Source organism: Pseudophryne corroboree, chromosome 4 (assembly GCF_028390025.1).
Source record: "Pseudophryne corroboree isolate aPseCor3 chromosome 4, aPseCor3.hap2, whole genome shotgun sequence".
NCBI classification, from domain to species: Eukaryota; Metazoa; Chordata; class Amphibia; order Anura; family Myobatrachidae; genus Pseudophryne; species Pseudophryne corroboree.
The window spans coordinates 208,690,819-208,710,442 of NC_086447.1; the positions used below are offsets into that span (position 1 = coordinate 208,690,819).

Sequence of the window (19,624 nt, forward strand, 5' to 3'; positions counted from 1 at the left end):
TATCATTTGCTGACATTATTCCTCACTCATTAAAGTATTTCTTACTTGGCACATTTGTTTGTTTTTGCTTAATGAAATGTCTTTCATTCACCAATGTCCCTTTCACTTATTGCAATCCCATTTATTTGCACTCACCCAATTTATCATCACCAGACTATGGGGGTTATTCAGGTCGCATTGCAGTGGGCAATCACTTACAAGGCATGGTTTTGCCATGTAAGTGATTGCCCCTTTAAAAAAAACGTCCAAGTTCAGCGGGTAGCATTACATTCAGCCCTATATAACGGAACATTATAATGTTCCATTAAAATTGAAAGCTTATTTGGTGAAAACTGACCCTGCTATATTCTAAAAATATAAAACATTGCTATTAAGATTTGCTCTTGTTTTACTTGCAGGCTGTCTCACAGCATGGGGAAGAGACGTTGTGTATCGACTGCAGAGAACAAGCCATCTTCAGGCTGTTGTGGAGTGAAGAAACTCAAACTGTGTCCATCACCTGCAGGCAGTGTTCAGACCCCAGTCCCACATAACTGCCAGCCCCCTGAAGACAAGACGGTGGGTCCAGGTGCCCTCACCCCACTCTCCCGCCCCAATGGGACCACAAGCGGCAGGGAGCAGTTGGTGGTGACAGCTGAAATGGGTTGCTACTGCTTTGATGTCCTTTATTGCCACCTGCATGGCTTCCCACAGCCACGTTTGCCACGTTTTACCAATGATCCCTAGTAAGTGTTATGGTTATAGTAATATCGTCTTGCCTAAGACAAAGGTCATCCATTATATTCACAAAGCATTTTCTTCTGTCGCTGAAATTTGGAACGTGCACTTTCTTATTATTGGCCACAGAGCTGAATCTACAAAAGGGAAACCTTGCAAATGATTAGTATCCTGCTGGGAGGGGAGGTAGAGCTATACAGGGGCACGTAGCGCCTTACAGAAAACTACATTAATAACATAGCCAAAATACCTGCTTCCAGGACGGAAGTTAAAAAATGGAGATGTAGTTATAACGGGTGTGGTTCATCAAATCGACAGTATGTAGGTCGACAATGTTTAGGTCGACCACTATAGGTCGTCAGTCACTAGGTCGACATGGCTGGAAGGTCGACAGGGTTTTTAGGTCGATATGTGCTAGGTCGACAGGTCTAAAGGTCGACATGAGGTTTAATTTTTTTGGGGGTGTCGTTTTCTTCGTAGAGTGACCGGGATCCCCAATTAGTGCACCGCGTTCGCTCGCCATACTTCGGGCATAATGCCTTCGCTCCGCTACCGCTTCGCTCGGCACAGATTACCGTTCCAATCGTAGTCCACGTGGATCGTTAAGTATTAAAAAATAAAAAAAAATAAAAAAATGTGAAAAACTCCTTTAGACCTGTCGACCTAGCACATGTCGACCTTCCATCCATGTCGACCTAGTGACTGTCGACCTAGACAGTGTCGACCTTCAGACCGGATCCCGTTATAACTTATGGGTAAGCCTACAATACAAAATTGAATAGGATACCGTCGTGCGCAAGTTTAGCAGCTAGTGTAGTCTCAAAGTTTCTAAGGAGGTTTTCCTTCACCCCTCACCCATATAGTGCACAACAGAAAAATAGAGACCAAGACTTAACTAGCGCGTTCTCAGTTTCTTCTGATTCTTAAGATCCCATGGAATTTCTTTGCTCAGGATCGAATCCCATATGAAACAAAGGATATCTGTATATAGTGAAGTACTATTTTAATAGTAAACATAATACACATGCAAATACATCCAAGACAATTGATAAAAAATTATAAAAAGTTGATAAAAATTGATAAGCAATCCAATATATTGCACAATCCCTTCAAGCATACATATGAGGACGGGCTAATTACCAGATGATTCTGAACTGTGGTTTAGACAGTTCAAACAGCGCATGAAAGATGTAATGTGGGGTTACCGGATCTTCCCACCATGCCACTCAGATCTTGTTGAGAGCCTGGTCCTTACGTCCGTCCTTGGGCTTGTTCAGGAAACAACCTACGCGTTTCTACCCCTGCCTGGGGTCTTTTTCAAGGTTTGCAAGCTGAATGATTCCCTTCCTCCTGCTCCTGTTATTTAAACCACAATCTCCCAATCAGAAGGCTAGGCGCCTAGCTGAATCCTATACATCATCATTTCCTACAAGTCCCATGATCCTCTGCCAGAGCGTCCATAGCAACTTCCTAATCCTTTATACAGATTCTGGGCGGGTTTGTTGCCATAACAACCTCAACTTCCTCTACACATACATCTCGTATGGCTGCCAAGGGCTGTATAAGCATACCTTTTGCTGCACCGCCCCCTTAGTCCGTGTAGTGGCTCGTTGCCATGCCAACCCGCTTCTCCTTGTATTATTCCCTTCCGCACACTGTAGCACGACGTCACTTCCGGTCCCGTTGTCATGGGGACCGGACGCTCGAAGCGCTCCGTTCTGGCGGTGTCCTATGGCAGGTTCAATGTTCCTCCTTTGGACATGTGTTATATGTTTACTATTAAAATAGTATTTCACTATATACACATATCCTTTGTTTCATATGGGATTCGATCCTGAGCAAAGAAATTCCATGGGATCTTAAGAATCAGAAGAAACTGAGAACGCGCTAGTTAAGTCTTGGTCTCTATTTTTCTGTTGTGCACTATATGGGTAAGCCTGTTTACATCGCCATAGTATAATGAAGCAGGATCCTAATTATGTGTGAGCTGCCGTAGTGTGTAATGAGATGCGCGGGTGTACTGTATTATATAACAGATGGTTTGAGAGGGTATCTTAGTACATTACTTCTTATAATTCACGGATGGTGTAATGGTTAGCGTTACTGCCTCACATGCAGTCATGGGTTCGATACCCACCATGGCCCTGTGTGGAGTTTGTATATTCTCCCAGTGCTTGCGTGGGTTTCCTCCGGGTACTCTGGTTTCCTCCCACAATCCAAAAATATACTGGTAGGTTAATTGGCTCCCATCATATTTAACCCTAACGTGAATGTGTGTACAAGGGTGTGAGGAATAGATTATAAGCTCCACTGGGGCAGGCACTGATGTGAATGGTTAAATATACTCTGTAAAGCGCTGCGGAATATGTGTGCGCTATATAAATAAATGGTAATAAATAACGTTATAGTAGCCATCTCTTGTTTCCCTCATTGACTGGTGCTTGATGTGACACAAGCTATTTATACCAGAGCTGGCTGCATGTCTCTTTCAGCAGCTACTAGGTTCAGCTACTGATCCATTCAACAGCCAGTGAGGGAAGCTCTGACGGAGTCTATTCCTGCTGTCAAGTTGCACAGCCGTATTTGGTGCAATTACTAATGTGCAGAGCTTATCTGGCAGCAAGCCTAATATGCAGAGCTGTATCTCATGTCATATCCAGAGAAACAACTAATTTGCACAGCCATATCTGGTGCTAATACTGATAGTTCACAGAATAATATGTGCTTTGTCTATAAGAGGGGGGTTATTTGTGTTTTTTTTACATTATTAAAGCTTTTTCACATATGGATGACTTTATAGGCAGCTTCTAATGCTACTGGGGAGCATGAAGTACCTGGAGAGACCCCTCTCGCTCCATACCCTTGTAAACTACACATACCACTCTGAAATGCTATGCTGCTCCCTTCTTATTCGCTGCTGGAAGCATCTATACTGCACATGGCAGTCAGGAATGCAGCAGTCACCGCTTGTCATGTATCTGTGCATAGCAATACATATTGTGCTTGTTATTTATTGCTTGTCTTGTTTGTATGGTATTTTATTCACCTTTCTCATCCCCAGCCCATTGTTTGTCACATGGAAGGCAGGACGTGACAAACGCCTACGTGGCTGCATTGGGACCTTTTCTGCCATGAATCTACACTCAGGACTCAGGGAATACACCTTAACCAGGTACCACGACAGCAAAATTATGTATCTTGCAACGCACGTACCAGGAGTGCAGAATATTATATGTGTACATTTTCTAAGTGCTCAGTGCAGCTACTTATCTATTCCTTATTATGAGGCTGTTGTCAAACTAGTGCTTCTGAAACCTGTGTATTACCAGCTGCTATAGTTGAAGATGAATGATCAGAGGTCCTGATGGCATCTTTTATAAAAAGGACAGCTGTGACTGGACGCCTTCAGCCCTCCTTGGCTACACACAGAATGGGTTTTAGTGGGACCTGGCCAATAGGGGATTCTCTCTTACCGTCAGTAACTGCCTGTTACTGACTCCACCCACTGCGCAGTGGGTGGGTATGATGCTCAGGTTCTGCTCAGGCTCCTACCACCGGCACCTGGATACCGCTTACAGCTGTGTATGTGTAGACACGCTGCTGTCACACCACCTGGTTGTCATTGGCTGACTCCCACTGGTCGCTGACCAGGCCTCTGTACGGTAGCGTGGCAGAAGGCAGAACTTGGAGATGCTAGGCTCATACTAGGACAGGCGGAAAATGGGACTGCGCATTCCTGCTTGTCACAAGATGAAGGCGATCGTCTTGAGGCAAGGATGTTTATTGCTCAAATAAAGTCCTGAAAAGGACCCTCCAAGTTGCCAGGGGAAACTGCATACAAAAAGATGTTCACAGCAGAATGGAATAGAATAGAATGTACTCTGAGGCTCGCATGGCCATTTTTTAATCTCCGTTCTACACACCAAACCACAGGGGGTAAGCCCTCCCTGTTTTCTCTAACCAATCACTGTATGTGCACGTGCTGTGCATGCCTTGCATACATGCACAGTTACTTTTGTCCCCCATTGACAGTGAGGAGTGGTCACTCCCCTGTGTCTGATCCCACCCGGGGTTTTGGTCGTCACCCAGGAGTCAGTTCGTCTAGGGTTGGGGGAAGTTTCCCACCAAAAATATTCTACAGGAATATGCCATGGGACCCAGCTCACCATCTCTAGCCTGAAACCGAGCTCCAGAGATGGGCAGCCCAGATCCCCTGGTAGGGCTTCCTGTCCACGGAGTGGGAGCCCTATGGAGCTCCAGGAAAACAGTTAGCTAGCTGGGAAGCTGACTCTTTCCTCTGCTTTCCCATGCAACTCCCAGCTAGTAGGCTATTTGGGAAGGTGTTCCGTTTTTGTAGGAGAGGGCAGGGGGAATCCAGCCGCCCAAACAGAGCCCTGGATTCCCCCTGGGACACAAGTAACCAAGTAAGTACATTTCAGTTTTAAACATAAATACACTCTACACATCATTAAACTGAGCCTGTGCACTGAATTAGGCTCAACATACCCAGGCACTGCAGCTGGGGATCTGCTTTCCCCAGCTCAGTGTTATACATACAATTTTAAATTACTTTTAAACATTTTTGTTTATAATGTGCCCAGCGATCAGCGCTGGGCTCCCTTGCAGGCCAGGGTACTCCCAGTGCTGGAGGTACAGGGAGCTGGCTTCCCCTGTCTTCCCACGTGCAGCAGCATGGTTTGCCCCCATCTTAAAGAGTTGGGGATCCAGAAGCTGGGCTTCTGTTCCCCAGCGTTCAGCCTTCAGCTCTGCAGCCCCCTCCTGGGGTTATCTAGCGCCACCCGGGGAGCCGACTAGCTACCTCTGCCTCGCTGCAGCCTCCAGTAGTGATATGAGGGTCTGCGGCCCATCACACTGCCCAGTCTCGCCACACTGTGAGCCAGAGGTCCCGGATCCCTAGCCACAGCACTGTGCACCCCCTGGCCGCTCTCTCCTGCAGCGACTTTCTCCGGTGCAGCGCACCGGGGTTACACTCCACTGCCGCCTTGTGCTGCTGAGGCGCCTGGCGCGGAGCCCCTGGCCCCAGCGGTCGGCACCATGAACTGCAGCCTAGGACAGGTCTCCCAGCTGCAGCGGCTACTCACATACCGTCTCCCCCGGCACCGCACACCAGAGATTAACAGTCTGTACTGCCGAGGCTGCTGGAGAGGGTTCGGGCAGAGATAGAGCAATGAAAAGTGAGAATACATTTTTAACCCACCCGGCGCCTATCGCCGGGAATACATTTACACAGAGCGCCTACTGTTCATTTGAAAATGGTGCCGCAGCACAGGGGTTAACGCCTACAGTGCAACGGCCACCATTAAACACGCGGAGGGAAGCTGGTTCGGGACTGGGACCCTGCCACAAAATCATTACCCCTTTTTACTGCCGCCCAGGTTATTGTCCTGATGACCTGGGTCGTGGCTCAGTTGAAACAGGTTAATCTGGGTCCAGAAACCCGAGAATCCAACCCAGCTAGCTTGCAGGGTTGATCCCGGAAAAGGACCCGGATTAAGGGGCTGTGTAAACAGGTAAACTGGGTCATCTGACCTGGTCCTGTTTACAGCATGGGAAAATCTACGGAGATGCTAGTTCCTGCAGCGCTTACACTGACTCGGGGGCGGGGCCAGTGACATTAGCCGGAGTCTCTACTGGGGATAATGGTGCTGCTGAGTAATCGGAGTCTGAGCCATGGTGGAAAGGGGTCAGTCCTTAGTCTACCCGGTTTGGAACTGTATTCCAAATCTCGGGTCAAACACGGAAGTTAGGTGGAAAAGGTGTATTAGGAGAAATTGTGATGTGTGCCAAAATTAGAAATACATGATTATATAGTTATTGTGTATACATTATTTACAGTATGCTGTAATTGTATCATTTATAGTTGGAAATCTAGTGTACACAGATACACAGTTTAGATGTCACTTAGTATATAATACTGTCGCCTTACAGTGCCCTTAAGGACAGCCGCTTCCCTCCTCTAACCCGTGAGGAGCTGCCCAAGCTGTCCTGCTCCGTGTCTCTGCTCACCAACTTTGAGGACGTAAGTGACTTCCTGGACTGGGAGGTGAGAAGCTCCATGTGACCCAGGCCTGAATCCATACCCTACAAGACTGTAGTGAGCTCATTTGTAGTATGTAGAGTGTGTAATGTGATCCCCTATAGAAGTGTTTCTCAGATCCAGTCCTCATGGAACCCTAGTAGTGCTTGTTTTCCAGATCATCTATCTTAAATCACAGGTGCATTAATTGACTAGCACAATAGATCTACAGGTGGGATCAATTAGTCCCGAGGATACCTTGAAAACAATCAATGATGTTTCCATGACCAAGTTTTGAGAAATACTGACCTATAGTTTCCGGATGGTGTATTATGTGGAAAATGTTGTGTGATCCACTATATTGTCTGAAGTATGTAGCGAGACGCTATGTAGTGTTACTCTCTGTTGCATCTAAATGCATGAAGCAAGATCCTCTGTAGTACCTGCAGGATGTAGTAATTAGAGTATTTAGTGAGTCTCTTTGTATTAACTAGAGAAAATAAATAGTTTCTCTGTAGTATCATGAGGATGTAATTAGATTCTCTGTAGTATCTGGATGATGTAGTGAGGACCTCTGTAGTTTATGGATATTGTAGTGCGCTTCTCTGTCGATTTTGGAGGATATAATGAGATCATCTGTCCTATCTGAAGGGAGATTCGCTGAATCTATCTGGATGATGTAGTGAGGCATGTTATAGTACCTGGGGGATGCCATTGATCTACTTTGTATTATATGGAGGATGTACTGTGATTTTCCTTTATAATGTCTGGAGGATCCAGTGAAGCTTGCACCTTGGAGAAAATAGAGATTTATGTGTGAGAACATTGGGACAGGTCCTGTCCAATTAATTGTGCATTTTGACAATAGAATGTTGAAAGACAATTTGAACGATGTTAGGGGGTAGGATAAGGCATACTCGCCTCTGGAATCCACATGCCGCCTGTCAAGATTGACAGTGTAGACATTCTGGCAATGTCGACGTTATGTCAGTGTCAACACTGTGAATGCAATATGTGACATATCAGCCTCCCATCCTTGTCGACATTCTGAATGTCGACAAATTCCACCACATCCTTATTATTTCCAGTATGAAGATAAAATGTATAAATCTGATGGTTTCCTTCTTTCAGGTTGGAGTTCATGGGATCCGGATTGAGTTCCTAAATGAGAAGGGGGTAAAACGCACAGCCACCTACCTGCCTGAAGTAGCCAAGGAACAAGGTGTGTCTCTCTCTCGCTGTTATTATTTAACTAGGATTGTTAAACCAGCAGTAAATCTACACGGGAGTAATGGGGCATCACACTGCTGTAACACGAAGGTTTGTAAATTACATTTATCTTTCTACGACAGGCATGTGGAAATACCTTATTGTTAGAGTTTGTTGTTTTAGGTCACACAATGAAAATATTGTCAACATGAGCTCACGTAAAAATAGGATTTTAATTACCTACCGGTAAATCCTTTTCTTGTAGTCCGTAGAGGATGCTGGGGTCCACATTAGTACCATGGGATATAGACGGGTCCACCAGGAGCCATTGGCACTTAAAGAGTTTGAGAGTGTGGGCTGGCTCCTCCCTCTATGCCCCTCCTACCAGACCCAGTCATCCGAGGAGATGGACATCTTCGAGAGTAGGATTATACACAGATAGTGGCGAGATTGACACCAGCTCACACATACAAGGCAAACCAAGCTAACTTGCTTGAAACTCAGAAACCGCTGAAACATTACTTACCAAGTAACAAAAGCAGTGCGTAACTAACAGAAAGTTGTACTGAACCAAAGAACCATTGCAGGAAAACGAAGCGCTGGGCGGGTGCCCAGCATCCTCTACGGACTACGAGAAAAGGATTTACCTGTAGGTAATTAAAATCCTATTTTCTCTGACGTCCTAGTGGATGCTGGGACTCCGTAAGGACCATGGGGAATAGCGGCTCCGCAGGAGACAGGGCACAAGAATAAAAGCTTTAGGATCAGGTGGTGTGCACTGGCTCCTCCCCCTATGACCCTCCTCCAAGCCTCAGTTAGATTTTTGTGCCCGAACGAGAAGGGTGCAGGCTAGGTGGCTCTCCTGAGCTGCTTAGAATAAAAGTGTATTTTAGGTTTTTTATTTTCAGTGAGTCCTGCTGGCAACAGGCTCACTGCATCGTGGGACTAAGGGGAGAAGAAGCGAACTCACCTGCGTGCAGAGTGGATTGGGCTTCTTAGGCTACTGGACATTAGCTCCAGAGGGACGATCACAGGTTCAGCCTGGATGGGTCCCGGAGCCGCGCCGCCGGCCCCCTTACAGAGCCAGAAGAGCGAAGAGGTCCGGTGAAATCGGCGGCAGAAGACGGTCCTGTCTTCAGACTAAGGTAGCGCACAGCACCGCAGCTGTGCGCCATTGCTCTCAGCACACTTCACACTCCGGTCACTGAGGGTGCAGGGCGCTGGGGGGGGGAGCGCCCTGAGACGCAATATAAACAGATAATACCTTAGGTTGGCAAAAGAATACATCACATATAGCTCCTGGGCTATATGGATGTATTTTAACCCCTGCCATTTTTACAGAAAAGAGCGGGAGATAAGGACGTCGTGAAGGGGCGGAGCCTATCTCCTCAGCACACAAGCGCCATTTTCCCCCACAGCTCCGCTGGAAGGACGGCTCCCTGACTCTCCCCTGCAGACTTGCTACAGAATCAGGGTAAAAAAGAGAAGGGGGGGCACTATTGGCAGCTAAAAATAATATAAACAGCAGCTATAAGGGAATAACACTTATATAAGGTTATCCCTGTATATATATATAGCGCTTGGTGTGTGCTGGCAGACTCTCCCTCTGTCTCTCCAAAGGGCTAGTGGGGTCCTGTCCTCTATCAGAGCATTCCCGGTGTGTGTGCTGTGTGTCGGTACGTGTGTGTCGACATGTATGAGGAGGAAAATGATGTGGAGGCGGAGCAATTGCCTGGGTTAGTGATGTCACCCCCTAGGGAGTCGACACCTGACTGGATGATCGTATTTAAAGAATTAAGTGATAATGTCAGCACTTTGCAAAAAACGGTTGACGACATGAGACAGCCGGCAAATCAATTAGTGCCTGTCCAGGCGTCTCAGACACCGTCAGGGGCCCTAAAACGCCCGTTACCTCAGTGGGTCGACACAGACCCAGACACAGATACTGAGTCTAGTGTCGACGGTGAGGAGACAAACGTAATGTCCAGTAGGGCCACACGTTACATGATCACGGCAATGAAGGAGGCATTGAACATTTCTGACACTACAAGTACCACAAAGAAGGGTATTATGTGGGGTGTGAAAAAACTACCAATAGTTTTTCCTGAGTCAGATGAATTAAATGAGGTGTGTGATAAAGCGTGGGTTTCCCCCGACAAAAAACTGCTAATTTCTAAAAAATTATTGGCACTATATCCTTTCCCGTCAGAGGTTAGGACGCGTTGGGAAACACCCCCTAGGGTAGATAAGGCGCTCACACGTTTATCTAAACAAGTAGCGTTACCGTCTCCTGATACGGCCACCCTCAAAGAACCAGCTGATAGAAGGCTGGAAAATATCCTAAAAAGTATATACACACATACTGGTGTTATACTGCGACCAGCAATCGCTTCAGCCTGGATGTGCAGTGCTGGAGTCGCGTGGTCGGATTCCCTGACTGAAAATATTGATACCCTGGATAGGGACAATATATTGTTAACTATAGAGCATTTGAAGGATGCATTACTATATATGCGTGATGCACAGAGGGATATTTGCACCCTGGCATCTAGAGTAAGTGCTATGTCCATTTCTGCCAGAAGAGCGTTATGGACGCGACAGTGGTCAGGGGATGCGGATTCCAAACGACATATGGAAATATTGCCGTATAAAGGGGAGGAGTTATTTGGGGCTGGTCTATCGGACCTGGTGGCCACGGCAACGGCTGGAAAGTCCACCTTTTTACCCCAGGTCACTTGACATCAGCAGAAAAAGACACCGTCTTTTCAAACTCAGTCCTTTCGTTCCCATAAGTACAAGCGAGCTAAAGGCCACTCCTTTCTGCCCCGGGGCAGAGGAAGAGGAAAAAGACTGCACCATGCAGCCGCTTCCCAGGAGCAGAAGCCCTCCCCTGCTTCTGCCAAGTCTTCAGCATGACGCTGGGGCTTTACAAGCAGACTCAGACATGGTGGGGGCCCGTCTCAAGAATTTCAACGCGCAGTGGGCTCACTCGCAAGTGGACCCCTGGATTCTACAGGTAGTATCGCAGGGGTACAAACTGGAATTCGAGGCGTTTCCCCCTCGCCGGTTCCTGAAGTCTGCTCTACCAAAGTCTCCCTCCGACAGGGAGGCAGTTTTGGAAGCCATTCACAAGCTGTATTCCCAGCAGGTGATAATCAAGGTACCCCTCCTACAACAGGGAAAGGGGTATTATTCCACGCTGTTTGTGGTACCGAAGCCGGACGGCTCGGTGAGACCAATTTTAAATCTGAAATCCTTGAACACTTACATAAAAAGGTTCAAATTCAAGATGGAATCACTCAGAGCGGTGATAGCAAACCTGGAAGAAGGGGACTATATGGTGTCTCTGGACATCAAAGATGCTTATCTCCACGTCCCAATCTACCCTTCTCACCAAGGGTACCTCAGGTTTGTAGTACAAAACTGTCATTATCAGTTTCAGACGCTGCCGTTTGGGTTGTCCACGGCACCTCGGGTCTTTACCAAGGTAATGGCCGAAATGATGATTCTTCTTCGAAGAAAAGGCATCTTAATTATCCCTTACTTGGACGATCTCCTGATAAGGGCAAGGTCCAGGGAACAGTTAGAAGTCGGAGTAGCACTATCTCAGGTAGTGTTACGTCAGCACGGGTGGATCCTAAATATTCCAAAATCGCAGCTGATTCCAACGACACGTCTACTGTTCCTAGGAATGATTCTGGACACAGTCCAGAAGAAGGTGTTTCTCCCGGAGGAGAAGGCCAGGGAGTTATCCGAGCTAGTCAGGAACCTCCTAAAACCAGGCCAGGTGTCAGTGCATCAGTGCACGAGGGTCCTGGGAAAAATGGTGGCTTCTTACGAAGCGATTCCATTCGGAAGATTCCATGCAAGAACTTTTCAGTGGGATCTACTGGACAAATGGTCCGGATCGCATCTTCAGATGCATCAGCGGATAACCCTGTCGCCAAGGACAAGGGTGTCTCTTCTGTGGTGGCTGCAGAGTGCTCATCTACTAGAGGGCCGCAGATTTGGCATTCAGGATTGGATCCTGGTGACCACGGATGCAAGCCTGAGAGGCTGGGGAGCAGTCACACAGGGAAGAAATTTCCAGGGCTTGTGGTCAAGCATGGAAACATCTCTTCATATAAACATTCTGGAACTAAGGGCCATTTACAATGCCCTAAGTCAAGCGAAACCCCTGCTTCAGGGTCAGGCGGTATTGATCCAATCGGACAACATCACGTCAGTCGCCCACGTAAACAGACAGGGCGGCACGAGAAGCAGGAGGGCAATGGCAGAAGCTGCAAGGATTCTTCGCTGGGCGGAAAATCATGTGATAGCACTGTCAGCAGTGTTCATTCCGGGAGTGGACAACTGGGAAGCAAACTTCCTCAGCAGACACGACCTCCACCCGGGAGAGTGGGGACTTCACCCAGAAGTCTTCCACCTGATAGTAAACCGTTGGGAAGAACCAAAGGTGGACATGATGGCGTCCCGTCTAAACAAAAAACTAGACAGATATTGCGCCAGGTCAAGGGACCCTCAGGCAATAGCGGTGGACGCTCTGGTAACGCCGTGGGTGTACCAGTCAGTGTATGTGTTCCCTCCTCTGCCTCTCATACCAAAAGTACTGAGAATCATAAGAAGGAGAGGAGTAAGAACTATACTCGTGGTTCCGGATTGGCCAAGAAGGACTTGGTACCCGGAACTTCAAGAGATGCTCACGGACGAACCGTGGCCTCTACCTCTGAGAAAGGACCTGCTCCAGCAGGGGCCTTGTCTGTTCCAAGACTTACCGCGGCTGCGTTTGACGGCATGGCGGTTGAACGCCGGATCCTGAGGGGAAAAACATTATCACCGCATTTGGCGAAAATATGTTGCGTGGTGTGAGGCCAAGAAGGCCCCTACAGAGGAATTTCAACTGGGTCGTTTCCTCCATTTCCTGCAAACAGGACTATCTATGGGCCTAAAATTAGGGTCCATTAAGGTTCAAATTTCGGCCCTGTCGATTTTCTTCCAGAAAGAACTGGCTTCAGTGCCTGAAGTTCAGACATTTGTAAAAGGGGTACTGCATATACAGCCTCCTTTTGTGCCTCCAGTGGCACCTTGGGATCTCAATGTTGTGTTGAGTTTCCTAAAGTCACATTGGTTTGAACCACTCACCACTGTGGACTTCAAATATCTCACATGGAAGGTGACGATGCTGTTAGCCCTGGCTTCAGCCAGGCGTGTGTCAAAATTGGCGGCTTTATCATATAAAAGCCCTTACTTAATTTTTCATTCTGACAGGGCAGAATTGAGGACTCGTCCTCAATTTCTACCTAAGGTGGTTTCTGCATTTCACATGAACCAACCTATTGTGGTACCTGCGGCTACTAGGGACTTGGAGGACTCCATGTTGCTTGACGTTGTCAGGGCCCTGAAAATATATGTTTCCAGGACGGCTGGAGTCAGAAAATCTGACTCGCTGTTTATCCTGTATGCACCCAACAAGCTGGGTGCTCCTGCTTCTAAGCAGACGATTGCTCGTTGGATTTGTAATACAATTCAGCTTGCACATTCTGTGGCAGGCCTGCCACAGCCAAAATCGGTAAAAGCCCATTCCACAAGGAAAGTGGGCTCATCTTGGGCGGCTGCCCGAGGGGTCTCGGCTTTACAACTTTGCCGAGCAGCTACTTGGTCAGGGGCAAACACGTTTGCTAAATTCTACAAATTTGATACCCTGGCTGAGGAGGACCTGGAGTTCTCTCATTCGGTGCTGCAGAGTCATCCGCACTCTCCCGCCCGTTTGGGAGCTTTGGTATAATCCCCATGGTCCTTACGGAGTCCCAGCATCCACTAGGACGTCAGAGAAAATAAGATTTTACTTACCGATAAATCTATTTCTCGTAGTCCGTAGTGGATGCTGGGCGCCCATCCCAAGTGCGGATTGTCTGCAATACTTGTATATAGTTATTGTTACAAAAATTCGGGTTATTATTGTTGTGAGCCATCTTTTCAGAGGCTCCTTTTCGTTTTATCATACTGTTAACTGGGTTCAGATCACGAGTTGTACGGTGTGATTGGTGTGGCTGGTATGAGTCTTACCCGGGATTCAATATCCTTCCTTATTATGTACGCTCGTCCGGGCACAGTATCCCAACTGAGGCTTGGAGGAGGGTCATAGGGGGAGGAGCCAGTGCACACCACCTGATCCTAAAGCTTTTATTCTTGTGCCCTGTCTCCTGCGGAGCCGCTATTCCCCATGGTCCTTACGGAGTCCCAGCATCCACTACGGACTACGAGAAATAGATTTATCGGTAAGTAAAATCTTATTTTCTCTTACGTCCTAGAGAATGCTGGGGTCCACAGTACCATGGGGATGTACCAAAGCTCCCAGAATAGGAGGGAGAGCACGGAGGCTCCTACAGAACTGCTTGACCAAACTAGGTCCTCAGAGGCCAAAGTATCGAACTTGTAGAACTTAGCAAACGTGTTCGACCCAGACCAAGTAGCCGCTCGGCAAAGATGCAAAGCCGAAACACCCCGGGCAACCGCCCAGGAAGACCCCACCTTACGAGTAGAGTGGGCCTTAACCGATTTCGGACATGGCAAACCTGCCGTAGAATATGCATGCTGGATAGTGAACCTGATCCAGCGAGAAATCGTCTGCTTCGAAGCAGGACACCCAATTTTCTTGGGATCATACAGGACAAACAGAGAGTCCGTTTTCCTATGACGAGCAGTCCTATTCACACAGATTTTCAAAGCCCTTACAACATCCAAGGACTTTGATGTAATTGAGGAGTCGGTAGCCGCTGGCATCACAATAGGTTGGTTGATGTGAAAAGCCGACACAACCTTTGGAAGGAACTGCTAACGTGTCCTGAGCTCAGCTCTATCTTCATGGAAGATTAAATAGGGGCTTTTACAGGACAAGGCCCCCAATTCCGACACACGTCGAGCAGAAGCTAAGGCCAACAAAGTGACAGCCTTCCACGTAAGAAACTTAACCTCAGCCCCCTGTAAAGGCTCAAACCAATCCTATTGCAGGAAGTGCAACACCATGTTAAGATCCCAGGGCGCCATCAGCGCCACAAAGGGAGGCTGGATATGCAGAACCCCTTTCAAAAAGGTCTGAACCTCAGAAAGGGAAGCCAATTGTTTCTGAAAGAAAATGGATAAGGCCGAAATCTGGACCTTTATGGATCCCAAACGTAGACCCATATCCACACCTGCTTGCAGGAAAAGGAGAAACCGTCCAAGTTGAAACTCCACCGTAGGAAACTTCTTGGATTCACACCAAGACACATATTTTTTTGAAAATGCGATGGTAGTGTTTAGACGTTACCCCTTTCCTAGCCCGTATTAGGGTAGGAATAACCTTGGTCGGAATACCATTTCGGGCTAAGATCTGGCATTCAACCGCCATGCCGTCAAACGCAGCCGTAGTAAGTCCTGATAAGTTAACGGCCCATGTTGCAGAAGGTCCTCGCGAAGAGGAAGAGGCCACGGATCTTACAGCAATAGGTCCAGAAGACCCGCGTACCAAGCTCGCCTTGGCCAGTCCGGAGCAATGAGAATTGCCCAAACCCTTGTTCTGTTTATGAGGTTTAGGATTCTTGGAATGAGTGGAAGTGGAGGGAACATATACACTGACTTGAACACCCACGGAGTTACCAGGGCATCCACCGCCACTGCTTGTGGGTCTCTGGACCTAGAACAGTACCTCCGAAGTTTCTTGTTGAGACGTGAGGCCATCATGTCTATTTGAGGCACGCCCCAACGACTGGTCACGTCTGTGAACACCTCCGGATGGAGGCCCCATTCCCCTGGATGGAGATCGTGTCTGCTGAGGAAGTCTGCTTCCCAGTTGTCCACGCCCGGAAGGAAGATCGCTGACAGCGCCAACGCGTGCCTTTCTGCCCAGAGGAGGATTCTTGTCACCTCTGACATTGCAGCTCTGCTCTTTGTTCCTCCCTGACGGTTTATGTAGGCCACCGTCGTTACATTGTCCAACTGTACTTGAATGGTCTGATCTTGTAGAAGATGAGCCACTTGGAGAAGACTGTTGTACACGGCTCTTAATTCCAGAATATTTATTGGAAGAATGGCTTCCTGATTTGACCATCTTCCTTGGAAGGTTTCCCCCTGGGTGACCGCTCCCCAACCTCTGAGACTTGCATCCGTGGTCAGAAGGATCCAGTTCTGAATTCCGAACCTGCGGTCCTCCAGAAGGTGAGGCATTTGCAACCACCAGAGGAGCGAAATCCTTGCCTTCGGCGACAGATGTATCCTCTGGTGCATGTGCAGATGAGACCCCCGACCATTAGTACAGGAGATCCAATTGGAATGGTCGAGCATGGAATCATCCGTACTGTAGAGCCTCGTATGAGGCCACCACCTTCCCCAGATGGCGAATGCACTGATGAACCGATACCCGGGCAGGCTTCAAGACATCCCGGACCATAGACTGTATCACCAACGCTTTCTCCCTTGAAAGAAACACCCTCTGCACTTCCGTGTCAAGGACCACCCCCAGGAAAGAATCTCCTTGTCGGCTCCAAATGTGATTTCGGACGGTTCAGGATCCAACCGTGATTCCTGAGCAGTTGAGTCGTAAGAGTAATCGACTGTACAACCTCTCGCTGGATACTGCCTTCATCAGCAGATCGTCCAGGTATGGAATTATGTTTACTCCCTGCCTGCGGAGAATAATCATCTCCGCCATCACCTTGGTGAACACCCTCTGTGCTGTGGAGAGGCCGAATGGCACAGCCTGAAACTGATAGTGACTGTCTAACAGTGCAAATCTAAGATAAGCCTGGTGCGGCGGCCAAATCGGAATGTGGAGGTACGCATCCTTGATATCGAGGGATACCAGAAACTCCCCCTCCTCCGGACCTGAGATCACCGCTCTCAGAGATTCCATTTTGAATTTGAACTCCCACGAAAAGGTTCGAATAGTAACCCTTGTTGTGCATATGAGGTGGAACTGGGACAATGACCTGTGACCCTTCTAATTTTTTGATGGCTTCCTGTAGGATAGCCCTGTCTGGCAGCAAAGCTGGCAAGCCTGATTTGAAGAATCGGTGAGGCGGGAGCTCCCGAAATTCCAGCCTGTACCCCTGGGACACAATATTTTGCACCCAGGGGTCCAGGCCCGTCGTCACCCAAACGTGACTGAGTCTCGCCCCCAGCGGTCAATCCTCCAGGCCTTGCGGTCCACCATCATGCTGAGGATTTTGATGTACCAGAAGCAGGCTTCTGGTCCTGGGAGCCTGCATTAGCAGGTTTTTTTGATTTTGCCCACCCTCCTCTAAAGAAGGTGTTATGCGGCTTTTTTGTTCTAGTTTTAGGAGTCCGAAAGGACTGTGACGTAGCTGAAGAAAAAGGTTTCTTCGTGGCAGGCGCAGCTGAAGGAAGAAAGGCCGTTGCTGTGGAGATCCACACATCTAGCGCTTCCCCAAATAGGGCCTGACCTGTGTAGGGTGGGTTCTCCACGCCTTTCCTGGATTCCATGTCAGCAGACCATTGGCGCAGCCAGAGTCCTCTACGAGCTGAGACCGACATGGAAGATATCCCTGCAGCCATCGAACCCAGGTCCTTCATGGATTCCACCGTAAATCCCACAGAATCCTGTATGTTACGTAAGAACAATTCAACGTCCCATTTATCCATTGTATCCAATTCCTCAAGTAACGTGCCAGACCACTTTACTATAGCTTTAGAAATCCATGCACAGGCAATAGTAGGCCGTAATATCGCCCCTGAAGCCGTGTATATGGATTTGAGCGTAGTGTCAATTTTGAGATCAGCCGGTTCTTTCAACGCGGCAGATCCCAGGACAGGTAAAACCACCTTTTTTGACAGTCTGGACACCAATGCGTCAACTATGGGTGGGGTTTCCCATTTCTTTCTATCCTCCTCAGGGAAGGGGAGTGCAACCAGAACCTTTCTTGGGATCTGGAATTTTTTCTCTGGGTTTTCCCAGGATTTTTCGGATATAGCATTTAATTCTTTAGACGCAGGAAAGGTTAGAGGCTTTCTTAGTATCGGTGAAGTAAGCCTCCTCAACCTGCTCAGGTATTGTGTCAACAATATTTAACACATGTCTAATGGCTTCAATCATTAACTGCACCCCTTTTGCAAGAGATGCCGCCCCCCTCAACACGTCTCCATCACCGTCTACCGTGTCAGAGTCGGTGTCTGGGTCATGCATAATCTGGGCAAGAGCACATTTTTGATAGTGAGTGCCATGGGGCCCTGAAGGTGCCGACCGGGACCAAACAGCCATAGAGGTCTGTAATACCTGAGTTGCATTTTCATTTTGTGCTACTCTAGTAGAAATCTGAGAAATCATACTCTTGAAAGAGGTTAACCACTCCAAACCAGAGCAATCCTGATTACATGGAATGGGATCATCCTGAGATGACATATCTTCCACAGCATATGACACAGAATCCCTAGACATGGCTTATGTGAGACAGCAAGCACCCCCACACACACAGGGAAATGGCAGACAGAGTTCCCCCACTAAGAATGCCAAGAGAGACACAGAGTTTGGAGCCAACCCACACACAACGCCCTGGGAGATAAGGACACCCTTTACCTGCGCTAACTGTGTACCTTAATAGGTTACACAGTGTAAATCACAGCCTTCCCCCCCCCCCCACCCCCCCCTTCTACAACCCCCTGGTACTGTTACAAGGCAGCTGGAGTCGATGTGGAGGTTCAGCTCTCCCCTGTCAGCGTCTGCATGCAGGAAAGATGGCGCTGAACGCTGCTGGGTCCGCTCTGAGGAGAAGCTCCGCCCCGTTCCATGGCGCTGGCTCCCGCTCATATCTGAATTTTTATACTGGCCTGAGGTGAATTGCTGGCGGTGATCCGGGGTCCCCGACAGGCTGTGTGACCAGTTTAGGGTGTAGGCGCTGGCTCAGGGCGCCTCTCACAGCGCTGCACCATGTACTGCTGAGCCCCAGAGTGCAGTTAGTACTGCACTCCCTACCCTGATGCCGCCATCTTCACACCGGCTCCCTGCTTGTCAGGGGGCCGGTGACTAACTCGCCACCGTCGTCTTCTGGCTCTGTAAGGGGGTTGGCGGCATGTTGCTGGGGTGAGCGATTTCCTGTGGCGGCGATCGATCTGTCCCCTCAGGAGTTCAGTGTCCTATCAGCGGAGAAAATGACTCGTACCCCTCAGGGCGGACACTACTCCCCCCCCTTAGTCCCACGAAGCAGGGAGGCTGTTGCCAGCAGCCTCCCTGTGCCTAAACTCTGTTTAGAATAAAAAAAAACTAAAGAAACTCCTATTTCTGCTGCGGGGTACACTGGGCTCCACAAGGAATGGACAATGGGGTGTAGAGTAGGATCTTGATCCGAGGCACCAACAGACTCAAAGCTTTGACTGTTCCCAGAATGCATAGCGCCGCCTCCTATATCACCCCGCCTCCCTGCACAAGATCTCAGTTTTGTAGTTGGTGCTGCAGTAGCAGGCACTTAACAGAGGGGCTGCTCCAGGCAGCCCTAAGAAGAGCTTTTTTTCTGAGGAAAAAAGTGAAGACTTCAAGGGCAGCAGCAGTGTTACATGTCAGTGGACATTCACGGCTGCAGCTCCGGCTCTCCCCAGCGGCGCTGTACACTCCCAAGCCCTGGTTGCCGGGTAACTACAGCAGGAGGCTCCTTTTTTCTTCTTGTCAGGCAC

At 48.4% G+C, this 19,624-nt stretch overlaps 1 protein-coding gene across 3 annotated transcripts in view; it reads left to right on the plus strand.

Annotated features, from left to right (window-relative positions):
• AMMECR1L (AMMECR1 like) overlaps positions 1–19,624 on the plus strand; it is a 67,469-nt gene that overhangs the window by 33,381 nt on the left and 14,464 nt on the right. For 2 of the 3 annotated variants that reach the window (XM_063915886.1, XM_063915885.1), the window contains exons 2-5: positions 399–725; positions 3,779–3,889; positions 6,667–6,781; positions 7,886–7,976. In XM_063915886.1, coding sequence (XP_063771956.1) covers positions 412–725; positions 3,779–3,889; positions 6,667–6,781; positions 7,886–7,976 — 631 coding nt within the window. In that variant the 5' untranslated portion in view covers positions 399–411. The remainder of the gene's footprint in view (positions 1–398; positions 726–3,778; positions 3,890–6,666; positions 6,782–7,885; positions 7,977–19,624) is intronic. The other variant, XM_063915887.1, reaches the window with a different exon arrangement.